The 24211-nt window shown below is 35.3% G+C and overlaps 1 protein-coding gene across 4 annotated transcripts in view; it reads right to left on the minus strand.

Annotated features, from left to right (window-relative positions):
• The window catches only part of SPATA16 (spermatogenesis associated 16), a 245119-nt gene that overhangs the window by 116267 nt on the left and 104641 nt on the right, over positions 1-24211 (minus strand). For all 4 annotated transcript variants that reach the window (XM_058730511.1, XM_058730512.1, XM_058730513.1 and 1 more), the window contains exon 4: positions 7746-7835. In XM_058730511.1, the coding sequence (XP_058586494.1) occupies positions 7746-7835 (90 nt within the window). The remainder of the gene's footprint in view (positions 1-7745; positions 7836-24211) is intronic.

The following is a 24211-nucleotide window of genomic DNA, read 5'->3' on the forward strand; positions in this document are numbered from 1 at the left end:
TTACTTTTTTTTTAATTTATATATTTTTTAAATTTACATCCAAGTTAGTTGGCATGTAGTGCAACAATGATTTCAGGAGCAGATTCCTTAATGTCCCTTACCCATTTAGACCATTCCCCCCTCCCACAACCCCTCCAGTAACCCTCTGTTCTCTATATTTAAGATTCTCTTATGTTTTGTCCCCCTCCCTGTTTTTATATTATTTTTGCTTCCCTTCCCATACGTTCATTTGTTTTGTATCTTAAAGTCCTCATATGACTGAAGTCATATGATATTTGTCTTTCTCTGACTGTCTAATTTCGCTTAGCATAATACCCTCTAGTTCCATCCATGTAGTTGCAAATGGCAAGATTTTGTTCTTTTTGATTGCCGAGTAATAATCCATTGTATGTATATGTGTGTGTGTGTGTGTGTGTGTGTGTGTGTGTGTGTGTATGTATAATACCACATCTTCTTTATGCATTCATCCATTGATGGACATTTGGGCTCTTTCCATACTTTGGCTATCGTTGATAGTGCTGCTATAAACATTGGGGTGCATATGTCCCTTCGAAACAGCACACCTGTATCTCTTGGATAAATACCTAGTAGCGCAATTACTGAGTCATAGGGCAGTTCTATTTTTAATTCCTTAAGGAACTTCCATACTGTTTTCCAGACTGGCTGCACCAGTCTGCATTCCCACCAACAGTGCAAAAGAGATCCTCTTTCTCCGCATCCTCGCCAACATCTGTTGTCTGAGTTGTTCATGTTAGCCATTCTGACAGGTGTGAGGTGGTATCTCATTGTGGTTTTAATTTGTATTTCCCTGATGATGAGGGATGTTTTTCATGTGTCAGTGGCCATGTGGATGTCTTCTTTGGAGAAGTGTCTATTCATGTCTTTTGCCCATTTCTTCACTGGATTATTTGTTTTTTGGGTGTTGAGTTTGGTAAGTTCTTTATACATTTTGGATACTAACCCTTTATCTTATATGTCATTTGCAAATATCTTCTCCCGTTCTGTCAGTTGCCTTTTGGTTTTGCTGATTGTCTCCTTTGATGTGCAGAAGGTTTTTGTTTTGATGAGGTCCCAATAGTTGATGTTTGCTTTTGTTTCCCTTGCCTCCGGAGACGTGTTGAGTAAGAAGTTGCTGCGGCTGAGGTCAAAGATGTTCTTGCCTGCTTTCTCCTCGAGGATTTTGATGGCTTCCTGTCTTACATCGAGGTCTTTCATCCATTTTGAGTTTATTTTTGTGTAAGGTGTAAGAAAGTGGTCCAGGTTCATTTTCCTGTATGTCGCTGTCCAGTTTTCCCAGCGCCACTTGCTGAAAAGACTGTCTTTATTCCACTGAATATTCTTTCCTGCTTTGCCAAAGATTAGTTGGCCATATGTTTGTGGGTCCATTTCTGGGTTCTCTGTTCTGTTCTATTGATCTGAGTGTCTGTTTTTGTGCCAGTACCATACTGTCTTGATGATTACAGCTTTGTAGTATAGCTTGAAGTCCGGGATTGCGATGCCTCCAGCTTTGGTTTTCTTTTTCAAGATTGCTTTGGCTATTCAGGATCTTTTCTGGTTTCATACAAATTTTAGGATTGTTTGTTCTAGCTCTGTGAAGAATGCTGGTGTTATTTTAATAGGTATTGCTTGAATATGTAGATTGCCTTGGATAGTATTGATATTTTAACAATATTCGTTCTTCCTACCCAGAAGCATGGAATATTTTTCCAGTTTTTTTGTGTCTTCTTCAATTTCTTTCATAAGCTTTCTATAGTTTTCAGAAGGACAATTATTTTTAAGCCACTGCATATCATTGAACCTTAAGATTAGTACATTTGTTGTAAGTTTAGACATTTATGAGTCTGTAATTTTAAATCCCTAAGACTTAAAAGGTGGTTATAAACTTTAAGTTTTAGTATATTTCAACCTTTTTTCCTTAAAATCACAAACACTACAATTGTGTGAGTTATAATCAGATATTTAACCTAAGCTATGTGAAATGACTAAATTTGTCTTTATTAGTGTCTGTTTTGGAAATCATACATGAAGAAGCAACATTTTACCATGATTAGGGGTCACACAGTTTTCTCATACCTAGGAAAAGGGAAAATCACTTAATGGTAGAATGATCACGTCCATCTTCGAACATACAAGTATATGTCACATAGGACTGACTAATGCTAGCCTACACTAAAGCTGTTCTAGCAAAGGCAAACTGTCTCCAATAAAGAAAGAGAAAGCTCTTCAGGCATATGGCCAGTTTAAGGATAAAAATTAGCCTACACACTTCATTTATACTATTTGAAGGCATAAATGAGAACTTATTCTAACCAAAAAAATCTGTGATGTATTTTTAGCATCTTGCATGATGTTTGAATGGATTTTACACTTCCAATTGAATAAGAACTAAGATGAAATAAACTCCCAACACTACTATCATCTCTTCAGAATCACTTGTCTTGATCTACCTGTCAGTATATTCTCCTCCCTTTCAAGATACATAATAATCTCATTTAAAATCACAGAGTTCTATGATACTAAAACAGCTGACACAGTATCTTCCTGCTTGCTATTGTAGTACTACTCCAGAGTGATTGCTTATCAACAGCAATACCACTGTTTTATGTTACTAGATTTCTGAACAAACACTTAAATTTACTTTTGGATCACTCTTTTCTTTGGAGGTTTGTGATTTATATATGCATCATTTCCAATTTCCAGTAAGATTAGCTTTCATAACAAAATAACAATAAAACCAAACTCCCAAATCATTTGCTCGGTCTCCAGAAACTCACCTACTCCCACTTCTACCAACTCTACTATCTGGCTTATCATGGTAGCCATGAATTAATTTATCTTAAAGTACTGTGTTTTGATTTGGATTAACAGCAACATATTGCTTGTGTATTACTTTAAGAAGGGCAAAGGTACATATTTTATTATCTAATCGATTTCTCATAGTATTATATATAATGTATTATTAAATAATAATATTATAAATAAAAGGTAGAACAGACAAGATTTGTTGCAACAAATCAGTGAGTTACATTTTTATGGAACTACTTCAGTTTTTTTAAGATGACACAGTATTTGAAAAACTTGAAATAATTGGCATTTAAAATTTAAGAAATTTCTTCTTGCCAAGTTCTGAAAAATATTATTTCTTGAGGACTCAAAAATCTGCAACACTGAACCTACATTTGATTATAGCAACATTAGCTGGACTTGAAAATGGCCACTCCCTCCAGAAGGGCTGTGGTAGGTGACCAGATGGCCAGTGTGCTCATAGCAGTCCTATTTTATGCCTGTTTTCCTGGTATTTCTTAATAGTGCCCATTTTCACTAACAAGCTTAAAAGATAAGTTATATGGCCATTGTAGATTGTGGTCTCTAGTTGTCTGTAATACAACAACCCTTTTATCTTATTATTGGCCTCCTTCACACACCATAAGCCTGCCATTTGTGAGCATTTAAATGTATTATTACTGCTCTAGTATCCCTCATCTAGTTCATATATGTATAAATACACAACTAACTCCTCCTTAATGATGGATAGAAGTTTTGGTTGTACTTTCCCCTTTGGTATTACCTTCTGTTTGCTTCCTCCTACACAGCATGGTCTTAACTAAATATTCCGTGTAGTTTCTTTTTTTTTTTTTTTTGCCTTATAGATCTTAACTATAGAAGGCATGATACTGTTGCCATAACTTAACTATTATGTGCACACTCTCATATTTATCTTTATACCAGGGTTGTACTAAAAATTTCATGTAACATCTCTTTACTGCTGCAGCTAAATGGTTCTTAATCATAAACTCAAAACTGGCTAATTTAATTTGAAAACCCTGAACCAATGCTTGGTATATGCCAAACTCTGTGAAAGTCATTGAGCACATAGAAATAAAAGACATGCCATTCATATTATCAAAAGTCATTAGTTCCCAGGGCGCCTGGGTGGCTCAGTTGGTTTAGCATCTGACTTGGGCTCAGGTCATGATCTCACAGCTTGTGAGTTCAAGCTCCACGTCGGGCTCTGTGCTGACAGCTCAGAGCCTGGAGCCTGCTTTGGATTCTGTGTCTCCTCTCTCTGCCCCTAATCCACTCGCATTCTGTCTCTGTCTCTCTCAAAAATAAATAAACATAAAAAAAATTTTTTTAAAGTCATTAGTTCTCTTCAGAAAATAGTCTTTACTTCTGTTTCACATCTCAGCATATTTTTCTTGTCTTACCATCTTTCTTATGAAGGTAGTGCCAAATGATGTGTGTGTGTGTGTGTGTGTGTGTGTGTGTGTGTGTGTTGGGGGAGAAAAGACAGATTTGAGCAAGGACATTCTACTTCAACACATATACTTTCATTGCATTGAAACAGAGGTATTAAAGAGCTAGGGTACTTGTTACTTCAGGTAAAGCCTCACAGGTTGGCTGTTTCTTGAGGAGTTACAGCAATTTCAATTTAGATTTATGGTTTGAAAATGTGCTTTCATCAGTTAACCAGTGCCAGTTGTCTGCTCAAGGATGACCAGCATCCCTGTAGAACCTAAACCAAAATAAAATATCTCTATTTTTATTCATTTTCTATCATCTATATATTCTTGTTCATTGTTGTAAAGTTGACTAATACCTTCCATTCAACAGGTTATAGCATTTTTTCTAGTCTCTCTGGTTGAGAATCTGGGCTTTTATGAGGCTGTCCTGGAGGATCTTTTCTGGCCTATTCACTAGGTATTCCTTTCTCAGAGGAGCTGGTTAGGCTCAGAAAACCTTAGCTGGCCCAATTTCTAGGGACTGGTTATAAATATTCTAACTTGAATCAGAAAGAGATAATCCACTGCACTGTGAATTATGGTTTTAAGATTTCCAAAGTAACATAGTAATGGCCTTTTTTTTTTTTATTTGGTAAGTGTCTTTCAATTTCAGAAACATGACTACTTGGCATTTTAGAGGAAATAACTTTGATGTGTTGGCTTTTCCAGTGAATTTTAATATAATATTCTTGTAAGAGGACTGAACTAAACTATTTCCAAGAATTTAATTGATAAACATGAATTTTCTATATATTGATTTGTACTTATTGTTTTATAGTAAAAATCTAATTGCTAAGGGACTATATGATATTCATGTTCATGGTGCATAGCATTCTTTCCCTTGGGGAAAACATAATGAGTAATACTGTATATTGAGAACTATAATTCCAAAGAAAACCAAGATGACAGACACATGTATCTGAAATTAATTGTATCTGCTTCTCTGTAGGTAAGTCTATGCCAGCATAGTTCCAACAATTATCAGGAATTTCCTCAAGGAATATTGTCAGGTCAGTAATCCCATGATATTAAACAGATATGCTTATTCCACTGCAGGGATATACATATCAAGGACAATGGATATTCAGTTCCAATTTTACATGGCAAATACCGACAAATTCCTAATTTTCAAGTTCTCATTGTTTGTTTATTTTAGGACCCATAAAGATTTTTTGTCATAACTTTAACTCAATCACGCTTGGTACAATTAAGCTATAGTCTATGATATGCTGGTAATCTGGCTCTCACCCACACCAAAAAATCCAGGATTTGTAGCATTTACCAATTTCCACAGTGTAAATTCTCCCAGCATTGCTAATTTCTCCTCTACTTTTATAACTGACTCTCCCCAAATTCCAGAATATTTAACAATTGATTTTCTAGAGTCTGTACCAGCTGGCTTGGAGAACACCATTAGCTGTTTTTTACTAGTTGAAATCTAGTTCTGAAGTTGCATCTAGCCTTCTTCTATTGATCTTTTTTATTTGTTTGTTTGTTTTGTTTAAAAAATTTTTTTTAAACATTTATTCATTTTTGAGAGATAGAGAGAGACAGAGCATGAGCGGGAAAGGGGCAGAGAGAGGGAGACACAGAATCCGAAGCAGGCTCCAGGCTCTGAGCCGTCAGCATAGAGCCCGACGCGGGGCTTGAACTCACAAACTGCGAGGTCATGACCTGGGCCGAAGTGGGACGCTCAACCGACTGAGCCACCTAGGCGCCCCTTCTATTCATCTTTTGATTAGATTCAGAACACACATTAATAAACCACCTCTTAGCAAAATCTATTAAATTTTTTAAATGTTTATTTTACTTATTTTGAGAGGGAGAGAGAGAGAGAAAGAGAGAGAGCAAGCGCATGAACAGGGAGTGGCAGAGATAGAGATAGAGAGAGAGACAATCTCAAGCAAGTTCCCTGCAATCAGTGAAGAACCCGATGCGGGGCTAAACTCATGAACCCTGAGATCATGACCTGAGTCAAAATCAAGAGCCAGACACTTAACTGACTGAGCCACACAGGTGTCTCAGGAAAAAAAACCAAACAAACAAAAAATCATTTTACAGATAGTGGTATCTGTTTATGCTGAACCTATTAGTTTCATTTGTAGCTAGGGACTTTTTTTTTTTTAAAAAAAGTATGGGACAGAAGGAAGCTTATCATCACCTCCTAAAATTCCCTCTCATTCACATAGTTAGGAAAAGTATGTGGGTGGAAAGAAAGTCACAGAGGCAAGTCAGTGGAGAAAATAAATTTAGGAAGAAGTCATAAGTGAGCACATTCGATGGAATACATTAGAGAAAAGTATAAGGAAAAATAGAATGTAAAAAAAGATTGATAGATAAAGATCTATTTTCATTTTTTAAAACACACATTAACACACAGGTAAATAGATGTTGTGGCATACTAGTTGTTTGACTGCAAAGTCAGTATAGTTGGGATTAATTCTGCCTTCCATATCCATCACTTAATTCAGTTTTGGTAACTCCTAGGACCTTCTTATACAATATGGAATTCATGTCAACTTCATGGTATTAATTTTTTGGAACCATTTTATTATCCATTTAAATTCCTTAAACTTGACTTTCTAAGAAAGTGTTATTTTTAAAGGTTCTAAAGACAATAACTACCAGCAACCTAGGTTTCTCATCCTATTACTGCAGATATCTCCCTAAGAGTTGTGCTTGGAGTTAAATGTAGAAACCACTCAGATTTTCTTGCTAAATTCTTGGAATACTACAGTCGACAAGTAAGAAATAACAGGTAGCTATACCTTAGGAGATGACGAAAATTCATCAAAGGGAAGAGGAGTCTAATATGATGAGCTTGATCTGAGAAGGAAAAATGCCTTGGTTGTCATAGGTGAGAAGGAATTTCGAGTGTGACACCGAAGCTGTTGCATAATTCTTGCAATTTTTTTTTTTTTTTTTTGCCGTAAGTCTACGTTCTGGGGATGAGAATATTAAATCTGTTTTGTTAGATTTTCATAAAACATATTGGGGTCTAGGAGGCAAAACGTTGGGACAGCTTTAACAACCCTTGGCGTTATAACTGATGCCATGTCCTCTAGAAAGAGCACTCCTGAGGTCTTTTTCATGTGGTTGGATTTCATTTCCAGAACTCAAGAAAGAGAGAGTTACAGAATTGTGTCATTATGACAAGGACCAGGAACCTACTTGAGAGCAGAGGTCAAGTTCATTTCTAGTCTTCCCTGGAAGTTTTCCCATCATCATCAGTGACCTCATGGCTGGAAAGTTTGAATTTTACAAAGAGTTATGAACATAGAATGGCTTTAATTAAAGAAAAAGATAGTCAATAATTGTTGGTTTGACGTTTATAAGACAATAATTCTGGTAAAATCATGCTCCATGAGAGAAATGGAAAGTTCTATTATGCTATTACCAGAAGCTGAGAATAAAATTAATTTAACTTGAAATAAATCTTCACAAAAGTTATAGCAAACATACCGAGCAGCTTCTGAATATCTCTCCAGACATCTAAACACTGTTGCTTGGCGAAGATGATTTCGGAAATAAGCTGGGTTTAAAACAATACTCCTGTAAAAAGATAAAAAGAAATGTAAATGTTATTAGGTTTTAAAGGTCAATTACCAGAAGTGTACAGGAACGAAATAACATGTATTCAATTTTATGTACTATATATTTTAAAAGATACTAATGAATGAAGTCCTTTTCCTCCTGTAACTGTCAGTTAAGACAAATAAGTTGAAAACTAATTAAGTTTGCATGATAAAAGCAATTTTATTTATAGCACCTAGTATCTTCTGTAGATATGACAGTGACAAAAAATTTGAATACAACTTATATTACAATAAGGCATGTTATTTTATTTTTTAATGTTAATAAATCAGGTAAAAATCAGAGGTTATTTATGGTAATGTGTATTTATAATGGAGGAGTTAGTTATTGAATTTCAGTTAAAAGAAAGGAATTGGAATTTGGGTGACATGGTTATTTGTACTAAAAAAATAATTATGTTCTGTGTCTTCCTTCAGCTGGACAATGTGGTGGCATAAAAGGAATCATGTACCATTGGTTAAGGACTTGAGTCTTGACCTTGCCACTTTTGGTTAGCCCTTACTCATTTTGGGTTTCCATTTCTTCTTTATGGAAATTACAAGGCTTGGCTTGAGGATAAGATTATCTATCTTTACTTGCTTATTTTTCCATCATCTGAGTTCTGGAATCTCAATCCATGCCCAGAAGAAAAGATGATCATTCCCCAGCTATCTTCTCCCCTAGAGATAAACTGGCAGACATTTCACTTCTTTGATTCACTGAGAGCTAAGCGCCGTTCAAGGTATTTGATATAATGAGATGAACTAGACAGATGTAGTCCATGGCCCATCACCAAGTGGGGACAGAGCTATTAATGGAAGTTTGAAATGTAGCTTATAGTAACAGAGTGTGTTGTGTTACTGATGTGGGATACAGAGTGTTATAGAACCAACACAGTATTATTAAGCAAACTTCTTGTGAGCCTGTTTTTTACAAGTTAAATGTGAATCACTTGGCATTAATTCATTATTGAAGTGGTTTTTAATCTTTTTTGAGAAGTTCACAGAGCTTTTTGAGAATCACATGTAAGCTGTGTACCTCTACCCGGAAAAATGCACACAACATAAGTGCCCAAATTTAGCGAATTCATGTGATCCCTGAAGCCTAGTCATGTCCAGATTAAAAAAACATGCCAACAAAAATAATTCTTTTCCCAGATCCATTGCTTCTAGACAGAATAAAGTAGAAAAGAAACATCTATTTGGCCCATGTAGAATCATAGAATTATACGATGATAAGATGGCTTGATTGAATAATTTAGCTCACTTTAAACACAAGTTAACACAAACCAGGGAGGTTATGGGACCTTTCTAAATCATACACAATAAATTAGTGGAAGAAAGTTTCAGGTTTACTGTGTTTCCTGTCCCTAGCCACAGTACTTCATATTACACAGATGGCTTTTCATATGATGATTTCTGAATTAGAGGGGCCTAAGTTAGCGAAGTTTTACTTTACCCTATGATTAACAATTTGTACAAATGAATGCATTAAACCCCAAGAACACAGATCATTTCCTTTGGTGATTTCTGATTGAAGTGTTGGAAATTTAAAAACTATTACATGAATTCATTCCATATCAGTACTGAATACTAATAACTTATGCTAATTCAGAAAAAGAGTACAGTTACAAGGTATGTTTATGCATTTTATCCTTGTAAAAGTAATTTTGTAAAAGTAGATCAGAGGGAATAAGATCAGAGTTCTGTCAAGGGCCTAGGTCTTCTGACTAAATAGAATTTTTTCTTCCACATTATAGCTAATTCTTCCCTCTCTCTTTGTAATCATTCATTCACTTGTGCATTTTTACGAAGTTCCTACAAATGTGATGGGACAAAATCCTTACTGAATGGATGTTTCTAGCTTTTGACATCTCATTGCCCATGATGTAGTGTTCTGGCATTGCTGAGCTATTCTCTAAGAATCTTGCTTTGTCAGACAAATTCTTTTGACAAAAATGCAGACCTGAGAGAAGGATGGAGTGTGGGGGGCAAGAGAAGTAATGAGGGAAAGGTTTAGTAAAAGAGGGAGGAAGGAGAGGAAGAGTCATCAAAAATAGTTTGGGATGTAGGTGGAGAAGAAGATTTTCATGGATAGTGAGGTTTGATGAGGTAAACAACCTAGGAATTGTTTCAGTGTGACTTTAGAAAAATGATAGATTAAAAAAATTGTTTGTAATTACAAGTCCTCTTTCTGATGTTGAAAAAATACAAGTAGAGAACATGAGCTTAGAAATCACTATTGGTAGACTGGAATGGTTTCTTTTAACAATAACATCACCTCACACTGTACCATGTGAATCACAGCTTTACCTGATAGACCCAAAGAAGATCTGGACCCAGTCTACCCTGAGTGGTGAAGTTACAATCATAAAAGAATGTTTAGAAATTTGAGATGAGATATTATTTTTGGCAATTTATTATTTTTGGCTCTCATAATTATTGAGGAGGCAGTCTAGGACCAAAATGGACAATCTGACCGGCATTAAAGTGAAAAAACAAATAAACCAACAAAAAGCCCAACATCCCTGCAATTCTAATCAGAGAGGGAAGAACTCTGTGCTGATGGTCTGATTTTATTACCGAAGAAATGACTCTGATTTAGCTATGTTGATAGGGCTTTTGGTAAACAAACAAACAAACAAAAAAACAAGATCATGTTAAATATTAAATTATAGAGCTCACTGAATTTTGGTCAGAAGAATGGAGGGAGTGTTAGTAACAGGCCATGATTGCTCATTCAATTGACTAGCACTATTCTAACAGAATGAGATCATGTAAAATAATAAATATTATAATAGATAAAGGCATATTTTCTTTATCAATTTGTTGGCTGTGGTATATCTTATGCTTTTTATGATTTGCATTTGTGAGTGCTTTGGAATTAATCTTTTATATTAAAGTTCACATAATTTGATTTGTGTGCATGCATGCATCTGCACTTGTTTTATTAAGTCCTAAGGTCATAATATTGTTGTAAATCCAGAATGTAAGTCTCTTCTGGTGATTATTTGAAGTGTCTCAATTCACTTGTCAAATAATTTATCTTTCTCTCAGTGATTGATATGCCACCTCTATTATATACTAAGTTTACACGCACTAAGTTGGACCATGGCTGCACTTTGTATCTTACACTTGTTCTATGTGTTCTTTGTACCTTACAATTTGTTCCATGCAGCACAAATTGTTTCAGTTATCGTCACTTTAGTGGTGCCTGGGTGGCCCAGGCAGTTAAACACTGGCCTCTTCATCTTGGCTTAGTTCATGATCTCATAGTTTGTGAGTTTGAGCCCTGCATCAGTCTCTGCCCCGCTGCCAATGGTGCAGAGTCCGTTTGGGATTCTGTCTCTCCTTCTCTCTGCCCCTCCCTTGCTTGTGCTTGCTCTCTTTCTCTCTCTCTCTCTCTCTCTAAATAAATAAACTTAAAAAAATTAATACTGTCACTTTAAAATACACCTTAATTTCTGGGAGAGAACTGCCTAATGTCCTTTTTTAAAATTTTTATTTATTTTTATTTTTTCCTTCACAAAATAGATTTTTTATTGTCTTTCACTAAAAAGAAATAAGATCTCTATGAACCATCAATCCATTTACAGAAATCACCAAGTGGTCAGACCATGAAATCAAAGGAGTGGCACCAGAAATCAAGTGAGTACTCTAAATCAAAATCAAATCCTTAGTATGGTATCAGAGACCCTAGGAGAGCCCAGACCACCCATCAGGAACAGAATGCAAAGGTCTCCAAGAAGACCCATTTACAAGGATGGAGTAAGCAGGGATCCAAAGGAGAGGATCAATCTCATCTGAGTCACAGTACCAAACTCTCAAAGATAAAATGCACCTGGCAGTTAAGGAGATTTTCTTAATCAGGCTATTGTAATTGTTAGAATGTTCACTAATGAGAATCACCTCAAAGAAAATAAAGAGGGCCTGAGTCATCCAGGGTCTTATGAGAATGATAAGAAAGGATGAAGATGGGGCTTATCTGAGTCACTGAGAAACGGTCTCCACTTTTTAGACTAGGTCTAATCTTGAAATGTGGAGGAGCTGGGCATCCTCTGTGGATTAGCCATTTCTCAGGAAAACAAATGGGTGGGGATTTCTTTACTAACGCTATTTTTTATGAGCACAAAGCTCTGGTGAAGTTCAATATTGTCAAATGTAAGCTTGTGAGATATAACTCCAAGTTGGATCTTGATTTAAGTTGTAATTTCTTGGGAATAGTTTTTTTTTTTTTACTTTTAATTTATTTTTTTAATTTACATCCAAATTAGTTAGCATATAGTGCAACAATGATTTCAGGAGTAGATTTCTTAATGCCCCTTACCCATTTAGCCCATCCTCCCTCCCACAACCCTTCCAGTAACCCTCAGTTTGTTCTCTGTTTTGTCCCCCTCCTTGTTTTTATATTATTTTTGCTTCCCTTCCCTTATGTTCATCTGTTTTACATCTTAGAGTCCTCATATGAGTGAAGTCATATGATTTTTGTCTTTCTCTGACTAATTTCGCTTAGCATAATACCCTCTAGTTCCAGCCATGTAGTTGCAAATGGCAAGATTTCATTCTTTTTGATTGCTGAGTAATACTCCATTGTGTGTGTGTGTGTGTGTGTGTGTGTGTGTGTATAGATAGATAGATATAGATATATAGATATAGATATAGATATAGAAGATATCTAGAATAGATAAAGAAGATGTGGTATATATATACATATATATATATATGGTATATATATACATATATATATGTACATATATACATATATGTATATATATATACCACATCTTTATCTATTCATCGACCATTGGACATTTGGGCTCTTTCCATACTTTGGCTATCGTTGATAGTGCTGCTATAAACATGGGGGTGCAGGTGTCCCTTTGAAACAGCACACCTGTATCCCTTGGATAAATACCTAGTAGGGCAATTGCTGGGTCGTAGAGTAGATCTATTTTTAATTTTTTGAGGAACCTCCATACTGTTTTCCAGACTGGCTGCATCGGTTTGCATTCCCACCAGCAGTGCAAAAGAGATCCTCTTTCTCCGCATCCTCGCCAACATCTGTTGTCTGAGTTGTTCATGTTAGCCATTCTGACAGGTGTGAGGTGGTATCTCATTGTGGTTTTAATTTGTATTTCCCTGATGATGAGGGATGTTTTTCATGTGTCAGTGGCCATGTGGATGTCTTCTTTGGAGAAGTGTCTATTCATGTCTTTTGCCCATTTCTTCACTGGATTATTTGTTTTTTGGGTGTTGAGTTTGGTAAGTTCTTTATACATTTTGGATACTAAGCCTTTATCTTATATGTCATTTGCAAATATCTTCTCCTGTTCTGTCAGTTGCCTTTTGGTTTTGCTGATTGTCTCCTTTGATGTGCAGAAGGTTTTTGTTTTGATGAGGTCCCAATAGTTGATGTTTGCTTTTGTTTCCCTTGCCTCCGGAGACGTGTTGAGTAAGAAGTTGCTGCGGCTGAGGTCAAAGATGTTCTTGCCTGCTTTCTCCTCGAGGATTTTGATGGCTTCCTGTCTTACATCGAGGTCTTTCATCCATTTTGAGTTTATTTTTGTGTAAGGTGTAAGAAAGTGGTCCAGGTTCATTTTCCTGTATGTCGCTGTCCAGTTTTCCCAGCGCCACTTGCTGAAAAGACTGTCTTTATTCCACTGAATACTCTTTCCTGCTTTGCCAAAGATTAGTTGGCTATATGTTTGTGGGTCCATTTCTGGGTTCTCTGTTCTGTTCTATTGATCTGAGTGTCTGTTTTTGTGCCAGTACCATACTGTCTTGATGATTACAGCTTTGTAGTATAGCTTGAAGTCCGGGATTGCGATGCCTCCAGCTTTGGTTTTCTTTTTCAAGATTGCTTTGGCTATTCAGGATCTTTTCTGGTTCCATACAAATTTTAGGATTGTTTGTTCTAGCTCTGTGAAGAATGCTGGTGTTATTTTAGTAGGTATTGCTTGAATATGTAGATTGCCTTGGATAGTATTGATATTTTAACAATATTCGTTCTTCCTACCCAGGAGCATGGAATATTTTTCCAGTTTTTTTGTGTCTTCTCCAATTTCTTTCATAAGCTTTCTATAGTTTTCAGTGTATGGATTTTTTACCTCTTTGGATAGATTTATTCCTAGGTATTTTATGGGTTTTGGTGCAATTGTAAATGGGATCGATTCCTTGATTTCTCTTTCTGTTGTTTCATTATTGGTGTATAGGAATGCAACTGATTTTTGTGCATTGATTTTATATCCTGCCACTTTGCTCAATTCATGGATCAGTTCTAGTTTTTTGGCAGGATCTTTTGGGTTTTCCATATAGAGTATCATGTCATCTGTGAAGAATGAAAGTTTGACCTCATCCTGGCCAGTTTGGATGCCTTTTATTCCTTTGTGTTGTCTGATTGCTGAGGCTAAGACTTCCAATACTATGTTGAGTAACAGTGGCAAGAGTGGACATCCCTGTCTTGTTCCTGACCTCATGGGGAAAAGCTCTCAGTTTTTCCCCATTGAGGTTGATATTAGCGTTGGGTCTTTCATGTATGGCTTTTATGACCTCGAGGTATGATCCTTCTATCCCTACCTTCCTGATGGTTTTTATCAAGAAAGGATGGTGTATTTTGTCAAATGCTTTCTCTGCATCTATTGAGAGGGTCATGCGGTTCTTGTCCTTTCTTTTATTGATGTGATGAATCACATTGATGTTTTCTGGATATTGAACCTGTCCTGCATCTCAGGTATAATTTCCACTTGGTCGTGGTGAATAATTTTTTTTAATGTATTGTTGGATCCGGTCAGCTAATATCTTATTGAGGATTTTTGCGTCCATGTTCATCAGGGAAATTAGTCTATAGTTCTCCTTTTTAGTGGGGTCTTTGTATGGTTTTGGAATCAGGTAATGCTGGCTTCATAGAAAGAGTTTGGAAGTTTTCCTTCTATTTCTATTTTTTGGAACAGCTTCAAGACAATAGGTGTTAACCCTTCCTTAAATGTTTGGTAGAATGCCCCTAGAAAGCCATCTGGTCCTGGACTCTTGTTTTTTGGGAGATTTTTGATTACTAATTCAATTTCCTTACTGGTTACGGGTCTGTTCAAATTTTCTATTTCTTCTGTTTCAGTTTTGTTAGTGTATATGTTTCTAAGAATTTGTCCATTTCTTCCAGATTGCCCATTTTATTGGAGTATAATCTCTTCTCTTTCATTCTTGATTTTATTTATTTGGGTCCTTTCCTTTTTCTTTTTGATCAAACTGGCTAGTGGTTTATCAATTTTGTTCATTCTTTCAAAGAACCAGCTTCTGCTTTCATTGATGTGTTCTACTGTTTTTTTTTTTTTTTTTGGTTTTTTTTGGTTTCACTAGCATTGATTTCTGCTCTAATCTTTATTTTTCCCTGTCTTTTGCTGGTTTGGGGATTTATTTGCTGTTCTTTTTCCAGCTCTTTAAGGTGTAAGTTTAGGTTGTGTATCAGAGACCTTTCTTTCTTCTTTAGAAAGGCCTGGATTGCCAGCCCGTCCCAGAAAAAGTTCATGTGCACATGAAAAAGTTCACTGTAGCAGCAGTGTTTCAGGGATTATGGAAAATCTCAACACGCATCTGGCACCAGGCTTCACCCTAACAACCTTGTTCCAGCACCAGCAACTGTGGCTGTTCTCCAGGGTATACTAGCACCTTTGCCTGGTGGCGGGGAGGGGGGGGGGGTGTGGGGTGGGGAGGGAGGGGGCGGGGGGGGGGGTGCTGTCACACAGCCTCTACCATTGTCCTCCCAGAAGGGAACCACCTCTCCCCATGTGGTCTGACGACTTCCTGGACTCCACTCTGTCCCTGGGGATTTGCCCTTCCCACCAGAGCACCACCTATTATTGAGCTGCGAAGTGCAGAGTTTCAGACTCTGTGCTCCCCGTTTATAGTCTTAATGGATTTTAAACCCTCTCCTTTCTCCCCTTTTAGTTCAGTACCTGCAGCTGTTTCCACTTTTCCACTTTCTCTCCAGCTGCTTTTGGAGGAGGGGGTTGTGCTTTTCCCATATTCTCCCCTGTCTCCATCCTCTCTCCACAAGCAAAAACAGCTCCCTGCTCTCCATGGCTTCTCTCTCCCCCAGTTCACTTATCCGCGCCGCATACCTGCTGAGTTCTGTGGTTCAGGTTGTGCAGATTGTTGTGTTAATCCTCAAATCAGTTGTCTAGGTGTGTTGGATGGTTTAGTGTTGATCTGGCTGTATTTCATGGACATGAGACGCAAAAAACTTCCATGTTGTTCCACCATCTTGGCTCCTCCCTCAAGAAATTTTTCAAATATCCTTTGATTTTATCAACATGATCTTGTGGACTTTGTCTTTTGACATTTTGCAGGGATGATTTCTATTAATTACTTATTCAAAAGGACATTGAAATTAATAAACAGAATATTAAAGAATTAAGAAAGTGAATAATAGAACAGAACTATATTCAGGGCAAAAGTGAACAAACATAAAAATAAAGTGATATTATTATTATTATTATTCTGTGATTTTTATAAAATATTATGCTAGTATTGAGTTGCCAGAAGTTTTTCATTTTTTAGTCTTTTCAACAAACTAACCTTAGATTTAGCCATTCAGTCTGTTCTTCCTGTCTTTCAGTTCAATCATTTCTACTTTTATATTTATTAATTCATTTTTGTCCTCTCTAGATTTTATTTTATTTTTCTTCTTAATTTCACTTAATATTCAATCTATTTACGTTTTCTTTCTAAATAAAGGAAGAATCTACAGCTATGATTTTTTAAACTGATTTTAGCCTTGACTATATACTTAAGAATGATAGAGTATATTTTATTCTCATAATTTTTTTTCCTTAGTCTCTAATTATAGATTCGTATTCTTCTTTGATTGAAAAATTATTTAGGATAGTGTTGTTCAATTTCCAAAGGGTAGTTTTTCTTATAGCTCTTACTGCTAATTTCTCATTTTATTACAATGCAAACAGGGAATATGTTGTACATTTCTGCTTTTCATATACATTAAGAGTAATACATGATGAAGTTAGCAAACATTTTAATGGCATGTGGAAGAAATAATACATTCTTCATTTGTTACATATTGTTAGAAACTGCTATAAGAGAACTTACAAGGTTTTTAATGATCTAGATAAAACTACTAAACTACCTCTGTTTAATTCATTTTCCTTGGGACATCTTTTTAGACCTATATTTTAATGGTAATGATTACCATTTCAAAATTAAGTTTGTTTTTAAAAGCAATATTGATTTCATGTTCTTTGTTCTCATCTTTATTCTCTAATTTTTAGAAAATTAACTTACTTTAATATACTTTTATTTAAATCAGTTTTATGAAGCTTAATTTACACACTGTAGTATTCACCTTTTTAAAGTGTATAGTTTGATGCATTTTGGCAAGTTTATAACCATCACCACTATAAAAATATAGCATATTTCCAACTGCACCAAAAAGTCACAATGGAGGCGTGAGAGTTTCCTACATATTTCCCCAGAGACAGATGTGTTTTGCTTCTATTTCTCCACCAGAAGACATGGGTTTTTGCTAGGATATGTGAATGAGAAGGTTAGCTATTACTCCTTCAGGGGCTTATGGCTTTGGCTTTATATGCGATTAGGGATCAGAAAATCAATTTCTTGTTTAGGCAAAGATGCCTAAATCCAGCTCTCTTTACCTTACTTGGTCAGTAGTAAGGTAAATTAGCATTGATTCATCCTCCTGAATGACACTCCTCTTACTTTAATAGTAAGGTACTGAAATAGTTTTTTTAGAAATAGTTGGTAGATCTAGAGAATTCCAAAAATGTGGATTATTTTAATTTCACCAAACCATGATATTCTTGTGGATAAAATGGTGACATTTATGCTAGATAATGGCATCATTCAGTAGATTATAACTGGCCAGACAACTGATCAATAATATTGAAGTATGGTCTGTGTTATTATGAAAGAAAGAATTTAATGGCTTGTCCTTAGGCTTTTTTTGTGGACAATATTTCCATTAGTGACTAAGATTAAGTGATTGAAAGGATGTCTATAAAATTTTCAGATGGCATAAATTTTATCTAACAAGGAACTAATGTCACTGATGACAGAAGCAAAATTCAAAATGATCCGGACTGGTTAAAAATAAAAACCTTATGTTATAGATTGAAAAAATAAGTTGCCAAATACAATTGTGATTTGAGAGTGACCACACGGAAAAAGTCTGAATATTTTAATCATAAGCTAAGTGTGGCACTACAACAGAACTACAAAAACTGTACATAAAACTTATGTTAAATCAATCAAATGCATTCTGTCCGAATAATAAATGATATTTTCTCTAAATTGTGCCTTAACCATATAGTCTATTGAATTCATCTATAGTTCTGAGCATCTGTGAGAATTATCACCATACTGTAGTGGTGTCTAGAGTGTCTAGTGGGTCTGGAGAACATAGTGTGTGATGATATGGAACGAAAATGATAAGTCTAGAGAGCTAAATAAGATTCGTGGAGAATAAGCAAGTACTTTCAAATACAAAGAACTGTCATGTAGAAAACAGAATAATTCTTCTATGCAATACCAGATGAGGCTAGGCAAAACCCAGTATTATGAAGTTATAAATAGTTCAGTTCACATAAGGAGGGACCAATGATGCAATAGGTTTTGAGAAGAGTTTTCCTTTTACTGGAATCATTTAAGTGATATTTAGAATGCCATCTGTCAAGATGTGTAGAAGAAAGTCTTGACTGAGTAGGAGATTAGGCTAAATGACTTCCAAGTATATTCACAAAAATCCTTATAATATGTTGCCAAGCACCATGAAGGGTTTGAGTTTTTCTCTACTTGCAAGCTAACAAGTTAGTCTGACAGTTTCATGGATGCTCAGAGAAGACATGAACTTCCAAGGCCGGAGACAAAAGACAGTTTCTTACACCAATAGCAGTAGCTGGTGTTTATGTCTTTTGTTGTACTGATTCCTTGAGCCACAATTCCCAGATGGCAATGAAAAGAGAGCCAGGCGACATCTTCACATTCAGTAGATTGCATTACAAAAGAGGAATCCTGAGTTTAAGAAATGTAAATCTTTTTATAATGGGCTATAAACATGCCTGTCCTTATTCTAGAGAAAGACACTATCTCCAGTATCTAAGGCTGTGAGCAGACTTGCCTTTCCTTCCAAGGCCATCTACCACACAATCATCTTTGAAAAAGATGGTCAGGAGCAAGGGCCACTCAGTTAAAAATACAGGAGGCCCATGAAAAATTGTTTTCATACATACATTACTTCTGTTGAAATATGCAGGCACTATTTGTTTATATTCATGCCATTAACGAATTAAAAAGGTTCACAACAAGGTACAAATAGTTAAATTGTCTTAGGAAAATGACAGGATAGTTAATACTGAAGAGTGAGTGACTACATTATTATTTATATTCTCTTCTAGGAAGAGTGTAAGGCAGCTTATAGAATACTTATGGGGTTAAATCAAAGTAAAAATAACTCACACGAAACAAAAGGAAAAATAGATAAATTGGACTATATCAAAATTAAAAACTTCTGTGCATCAAAGGACACTATCAACAGAGTGAAAAGGCAACATACAGGATGGGAGAAAATATTTGCAAATTATATATCTTTAAGGGTTTAATTTCCAGAATATATAAGGAGCTTCTACAATTCAACAATGAAAAAACAAACAACCCAATTTAAAAGCGGGCAAAATACTTGAGTAGACATTTCCCCAAAGAAGGTATATACATGGCCAAAAAGCATATGAAAAGATGCTCAACATCACTAACCATTAAGGAAAGACAAATCAAAACCGCAGTGAGATACCACCTCACACTCATTAGAGTGACTACCTCAGAAAACCAAAAAATAGTAAGTGCTGGCAAGGATGTGGAAAAATCAGAACCTTTATGGTTTGTGGGATATAAAATGTACAGCTGCCATGGAAAACAGTATAGAAGTTCCTCAAGAAATTACAGCAATTCCACTTCTGTGTAAACACCCAACAGAATTGAAAGCAGGGCTTTGAAGATTCACATTCATAGCAATATTATTTACAATAGCCAAAAGGTGGAGGCAACCCATGTGTGACAGATGAGTGGATATATACAATGTAGTGTGTGTGTGTGTGTGTGTGTGTGTGTGTATGTATATATATATGCATATATATGCATATATATATACATGCATATACATATATATGCATATATATATATAAAATGAAATATTATTCAGCATTAAAAGGAAAAGGATTTCTTACACATGCTACCACATGGATGAACCTTTAGGATATTATGCTAAGTTAAATAAGTCAATCACAAAAAGGAAAATACTTATTTGAGGTACCTAGAGTAGATAAATTCATGGAAAGGGAAAGAAGAGTGGTGGTTGTCAGGGTCTGAGGTGAGAGGGAAATGCAGTTGTTTAAGAGAATAGAATTTTAGTTTTGCCAGATGAAAACAGTTGTGGAGATAGACTGTAGAGTAACATGAGTATACTTAACACTACTGAACTGTACACTTAAAGAATGGGTAAGATGGTAAATTTTATGTTACATGTGTTTTATCACAATTAAAAATAAAAACAAAACTGAATAACTGAATGGGGAAAACAATATTAGAAGTAGGGATGTTAGGATGAAGTCTGGATGAGGTTAGTACACAAAATATGTCATAAGATCCTATGTGTTTGGTTGTGATAGACTACGTGTTTTCTTCTAGGTTTGCTGGTAGATAATGGAAAGAGGAACATCTAGTTTCTTTTAAACAAGCCAATTACTCAAATCAAACATTTCTTCTAGTATAATCAGAAAGATCACTTTATTCAAAGATGCCCTACAATGTAACAATCTGTGTCCTCAGTAACAGATTTATAGACAAATCAGTAAAGGACCTATATGACTGCTTTTTAGAACTTCTTTCAACACACGGCTGTTGTTTTAATACCAAATCCCAAACTAGTCACCTAAATTCCAGAGTAGATGGGAAAAATGGAAATGTAAGCAGAACATATGCAATAGTGCTGTCACTATATAAGGATTCAGTGAAATCTTAGTGATTATGTCTTATTTGGTCACTTGGTTCACTACAAAAGATTGATTAGAATTAAAAGCTAAAATAAGGTATAACAGTCCTTAATTTGTTGAGAAGAATTGAGAAGTCCATGTACTCATTTTAAATATTTCACACTGACAAGCAAAATAGGAAAATGAAATGACTCAATTTAACTTACATAGGAGAAATGAACTATTTTATAAAGATTACGGCATAAAATCAGAATTAAAGGCATTGGATTTAAAAAAAAAGTTAATGTTTATTTTTGAGATGGGGGGAGGAGGAGGAGGAGGAGAGAGAAAGAGAGAGAGAGAGAGAGAGAGAGAGAGAACCTGAAGCCTTGAAGCAGGCTCCAGGCTCTGTGCTGTCAGCATAGAGCCCAATGCAGGGCCGGAACCCACAAACTGTGAGATCATGACCTGAGTCGAAGTCGGACACTCAACCAACTGAGCCATCCAGGTGCTGGTTTTTGAAATAAGAAAATTATAGTAGATTATTGTCAAACAAAGCATATAGCTCTGCCCAAACAGTAGCAAAGTATGTTTTTATAAAAGCATGAAAATAAAACCTAACTCTTTAGGAAAACAACGAGAAGTCATTCTTAAATATTTCTTGACATCCCAGCGTGTGAATGCACAGCATAAAACAAATTTAGAGAAAGCAAACAGGGGACTAACTCAAACGTCATCCATGATGTTTTGCCATTCAAATTACCATTAATTACATGTGGAAAATATTAAATTATTCAAGTGAGCAATACTTTATTTCTCAACATAACCAAAAGTCAAAGGGATAAATACTTTAAAATTTGCTATATTTTCACAGTATTGAAAAATATATAGTCAGAAGGGAAAGATTTATTGTCTGTCTTCTTCACAGAGTTAATAATAAACATACACTAAAGAATGATTAGGATTTATGTTTAAGTGCATTTTACTTTAGAACTTCATTGTGAGATTTTCTTGTTTAGAAAAATAGAATGAAAATTAAGGGATGCAAGTAATAAATTTAATGGGTCATTAATACCAAGAAATATGAACCTTTAAAAGGAGGCCTACTAAGGCTTTTAGACTTCCATATTCTTCATCAACATGAATATCATTGGTTAACATGTATCAAATAATCATCAAAATTAAGTATGACATCCTAGTAAATCTTTAGAAGTGTGCAGTAATATGTATTTAAGCAATGGAGAACATTTATTTTTCTCTGTATTTCTTTTATGTTTTTACTCAGTTAATTACTCTGTATCCTCTCCATAATGGGAAATAATGCTCACCAATATTATCTTTATATATCCATACCTAGAAAATCCCTGACACATGATGGACACCCAATGGATGTTTATGGAATAAGGCAATGTTACCAAGTGACAGAACAAACTTTTCCTCAGGAGCCACCACAGCACCTAATCTTATCTAAGGCTCACCAATGAGATCTACATCTGTTATGAACTGAATATACCAAGGGCCCCCTCTACTGACTTTTGCACCTATATCTCAGTTGACCATCAGATTTACACAATTTCATAACCTCTATCTGTATGCAGATGTGATCAGTAATTAAAGGCAATCTATGTAATTAAAGGATATAAAGACAGATAAGTAGGCCCTTTGTAAAAAATTTTCAGTACAAAATTATTGTTCATAATTTTAAAACCTCAAAAAAAAACCTCCACATTTTTGTACACCCTAATTGTGTCTTCCTATTTTTTTTCTCCATCTGTCAAATGCCTGGATAGAGTAAACAGGAAATGGATTCCCATTTATTTTTCATCTACATTGTAATCCAAAGACTGTCCAGTAAAAGCTGTTAGTAAATCACTTGGTCAGCTCTCCCAACAAAACCGTCTTTGAGTAATACAGTATATCAACCTATCTTTTGACATTTTCATTTTTTGTTCTTGACATTTTCTCTTAAAAAATAATACAGTGTTGGCCCTATTATCTTTTCTTTAAGGTCTGTGAACCAAATACCGGCTATCAACTCTCCTGTAGAAAAGCTATCAAGATTCAAAGACAAAGATGTAGATGTAAGGCTCTATTCATCTGTCTGTGTAATACTGAGGGGGAGGAAGGTGGAGAAGGGTGGTGGTGGTTCAAGAACAACATGACAAATATCACATATATTTTTCTATTCTTTGCGTTGGTTGGGTGGGATGCAATTTAGAATGATTACTTTGAAAAGTACAATTAATAAATTCCCCTCTGTTCTAACCTACCAGAAATTACTTATGATTCATTCAGCAACAATTACTGAGTGTAAACCACGTTCCAGACACTGCACAGGTTCTAAAGAAAAGAGCCAGAAGGGTAAATACATACTTAAACTAAGATTTTGAGTAGCCCTATTGTATGGAAATAAATGTCTGCCTGCATTCTATTATTTTTTTATGCTGCCTTTAACTGGAAATTATGTAAGAATCTTTAAAATGAACTGAAATAAATAGTGGTTTCTACTATATAGTTTCACTGCCTAATGAAATGGGATGCTATTTCTTTTAGAATCTGAGAATTAGAGGAATTTTTTTGATAGCAAAGTCAAAGCCATTTGTATTTTGTCAAGTTTTAATGTTGTTTATATTAACATCATGATTTTTTGGTTTTGTGACCAATCAATGACACCCACATAACAATATTTTACCTACTATAAAGTCCACTGTAGCTTCCACACCAAAGGAGAAATATGAATGTAACACTTAGACTTTATGAAGCAATTGGACTTCTGACAGTTGTCCGTGATTTCCCTTTGTTGAATTAAGAGAATTAGCGGTATTGCACCACAATGGACACTATCTATGTATAGGGTCTATCCCGACTAAACCCCTAGATTAAAGCCAAAATTTGAATTGAATATGGACTTTGATTATGGGAAAGGCTCTCATTGTTGGATTCAATGTTTAGAGACCAAATTACCATTACTGAAAGTGACTCCAATTAGGAAGTCCATTCATTGTTAATACTATAAAATAACAATGTTAATATTTTCTCTTTGAAATACAACAGGATTTTCTAATATGCTGATTAGTTCTTTCTTTATTGACAAATTTCTTGTTTTGACATCCTATTCTCTTTGGCTCAAAGTATTGAGTGGCAACCTGTTGTGACTTGTACCAAATAAAGTATCATAGCACATTACTTTGGAAAGAATACATTTTCCAGATATCTTTAAAAGTGCTGCCTTTTTCTGTGAATATAATGACAACAGCATGTATCATGCTTCTTTTGTTTAAAAGTTATGTTAGATACTAAGCGACTAGCCTCCAGATGGAAGTATTAACCTAATTGTGAAAAATCGCATAGATACATATATAACCCA

Source organism: Neofelis nebulosa, chromosome 5, assembly GCF_028018385.1.
Source record: "Neofelis nebulosa isolate mNeoNeb1 chromosome 5, mNeoNeb1.pri, whole genome shotgun sequence".
Taxonomy (NCBI): domain Eukaryota; kingdom Metazoa; phylum Chordata; class Mammalia; order Carnivora; family Felidae; genus Neofelis; species Neofelis nebulosa.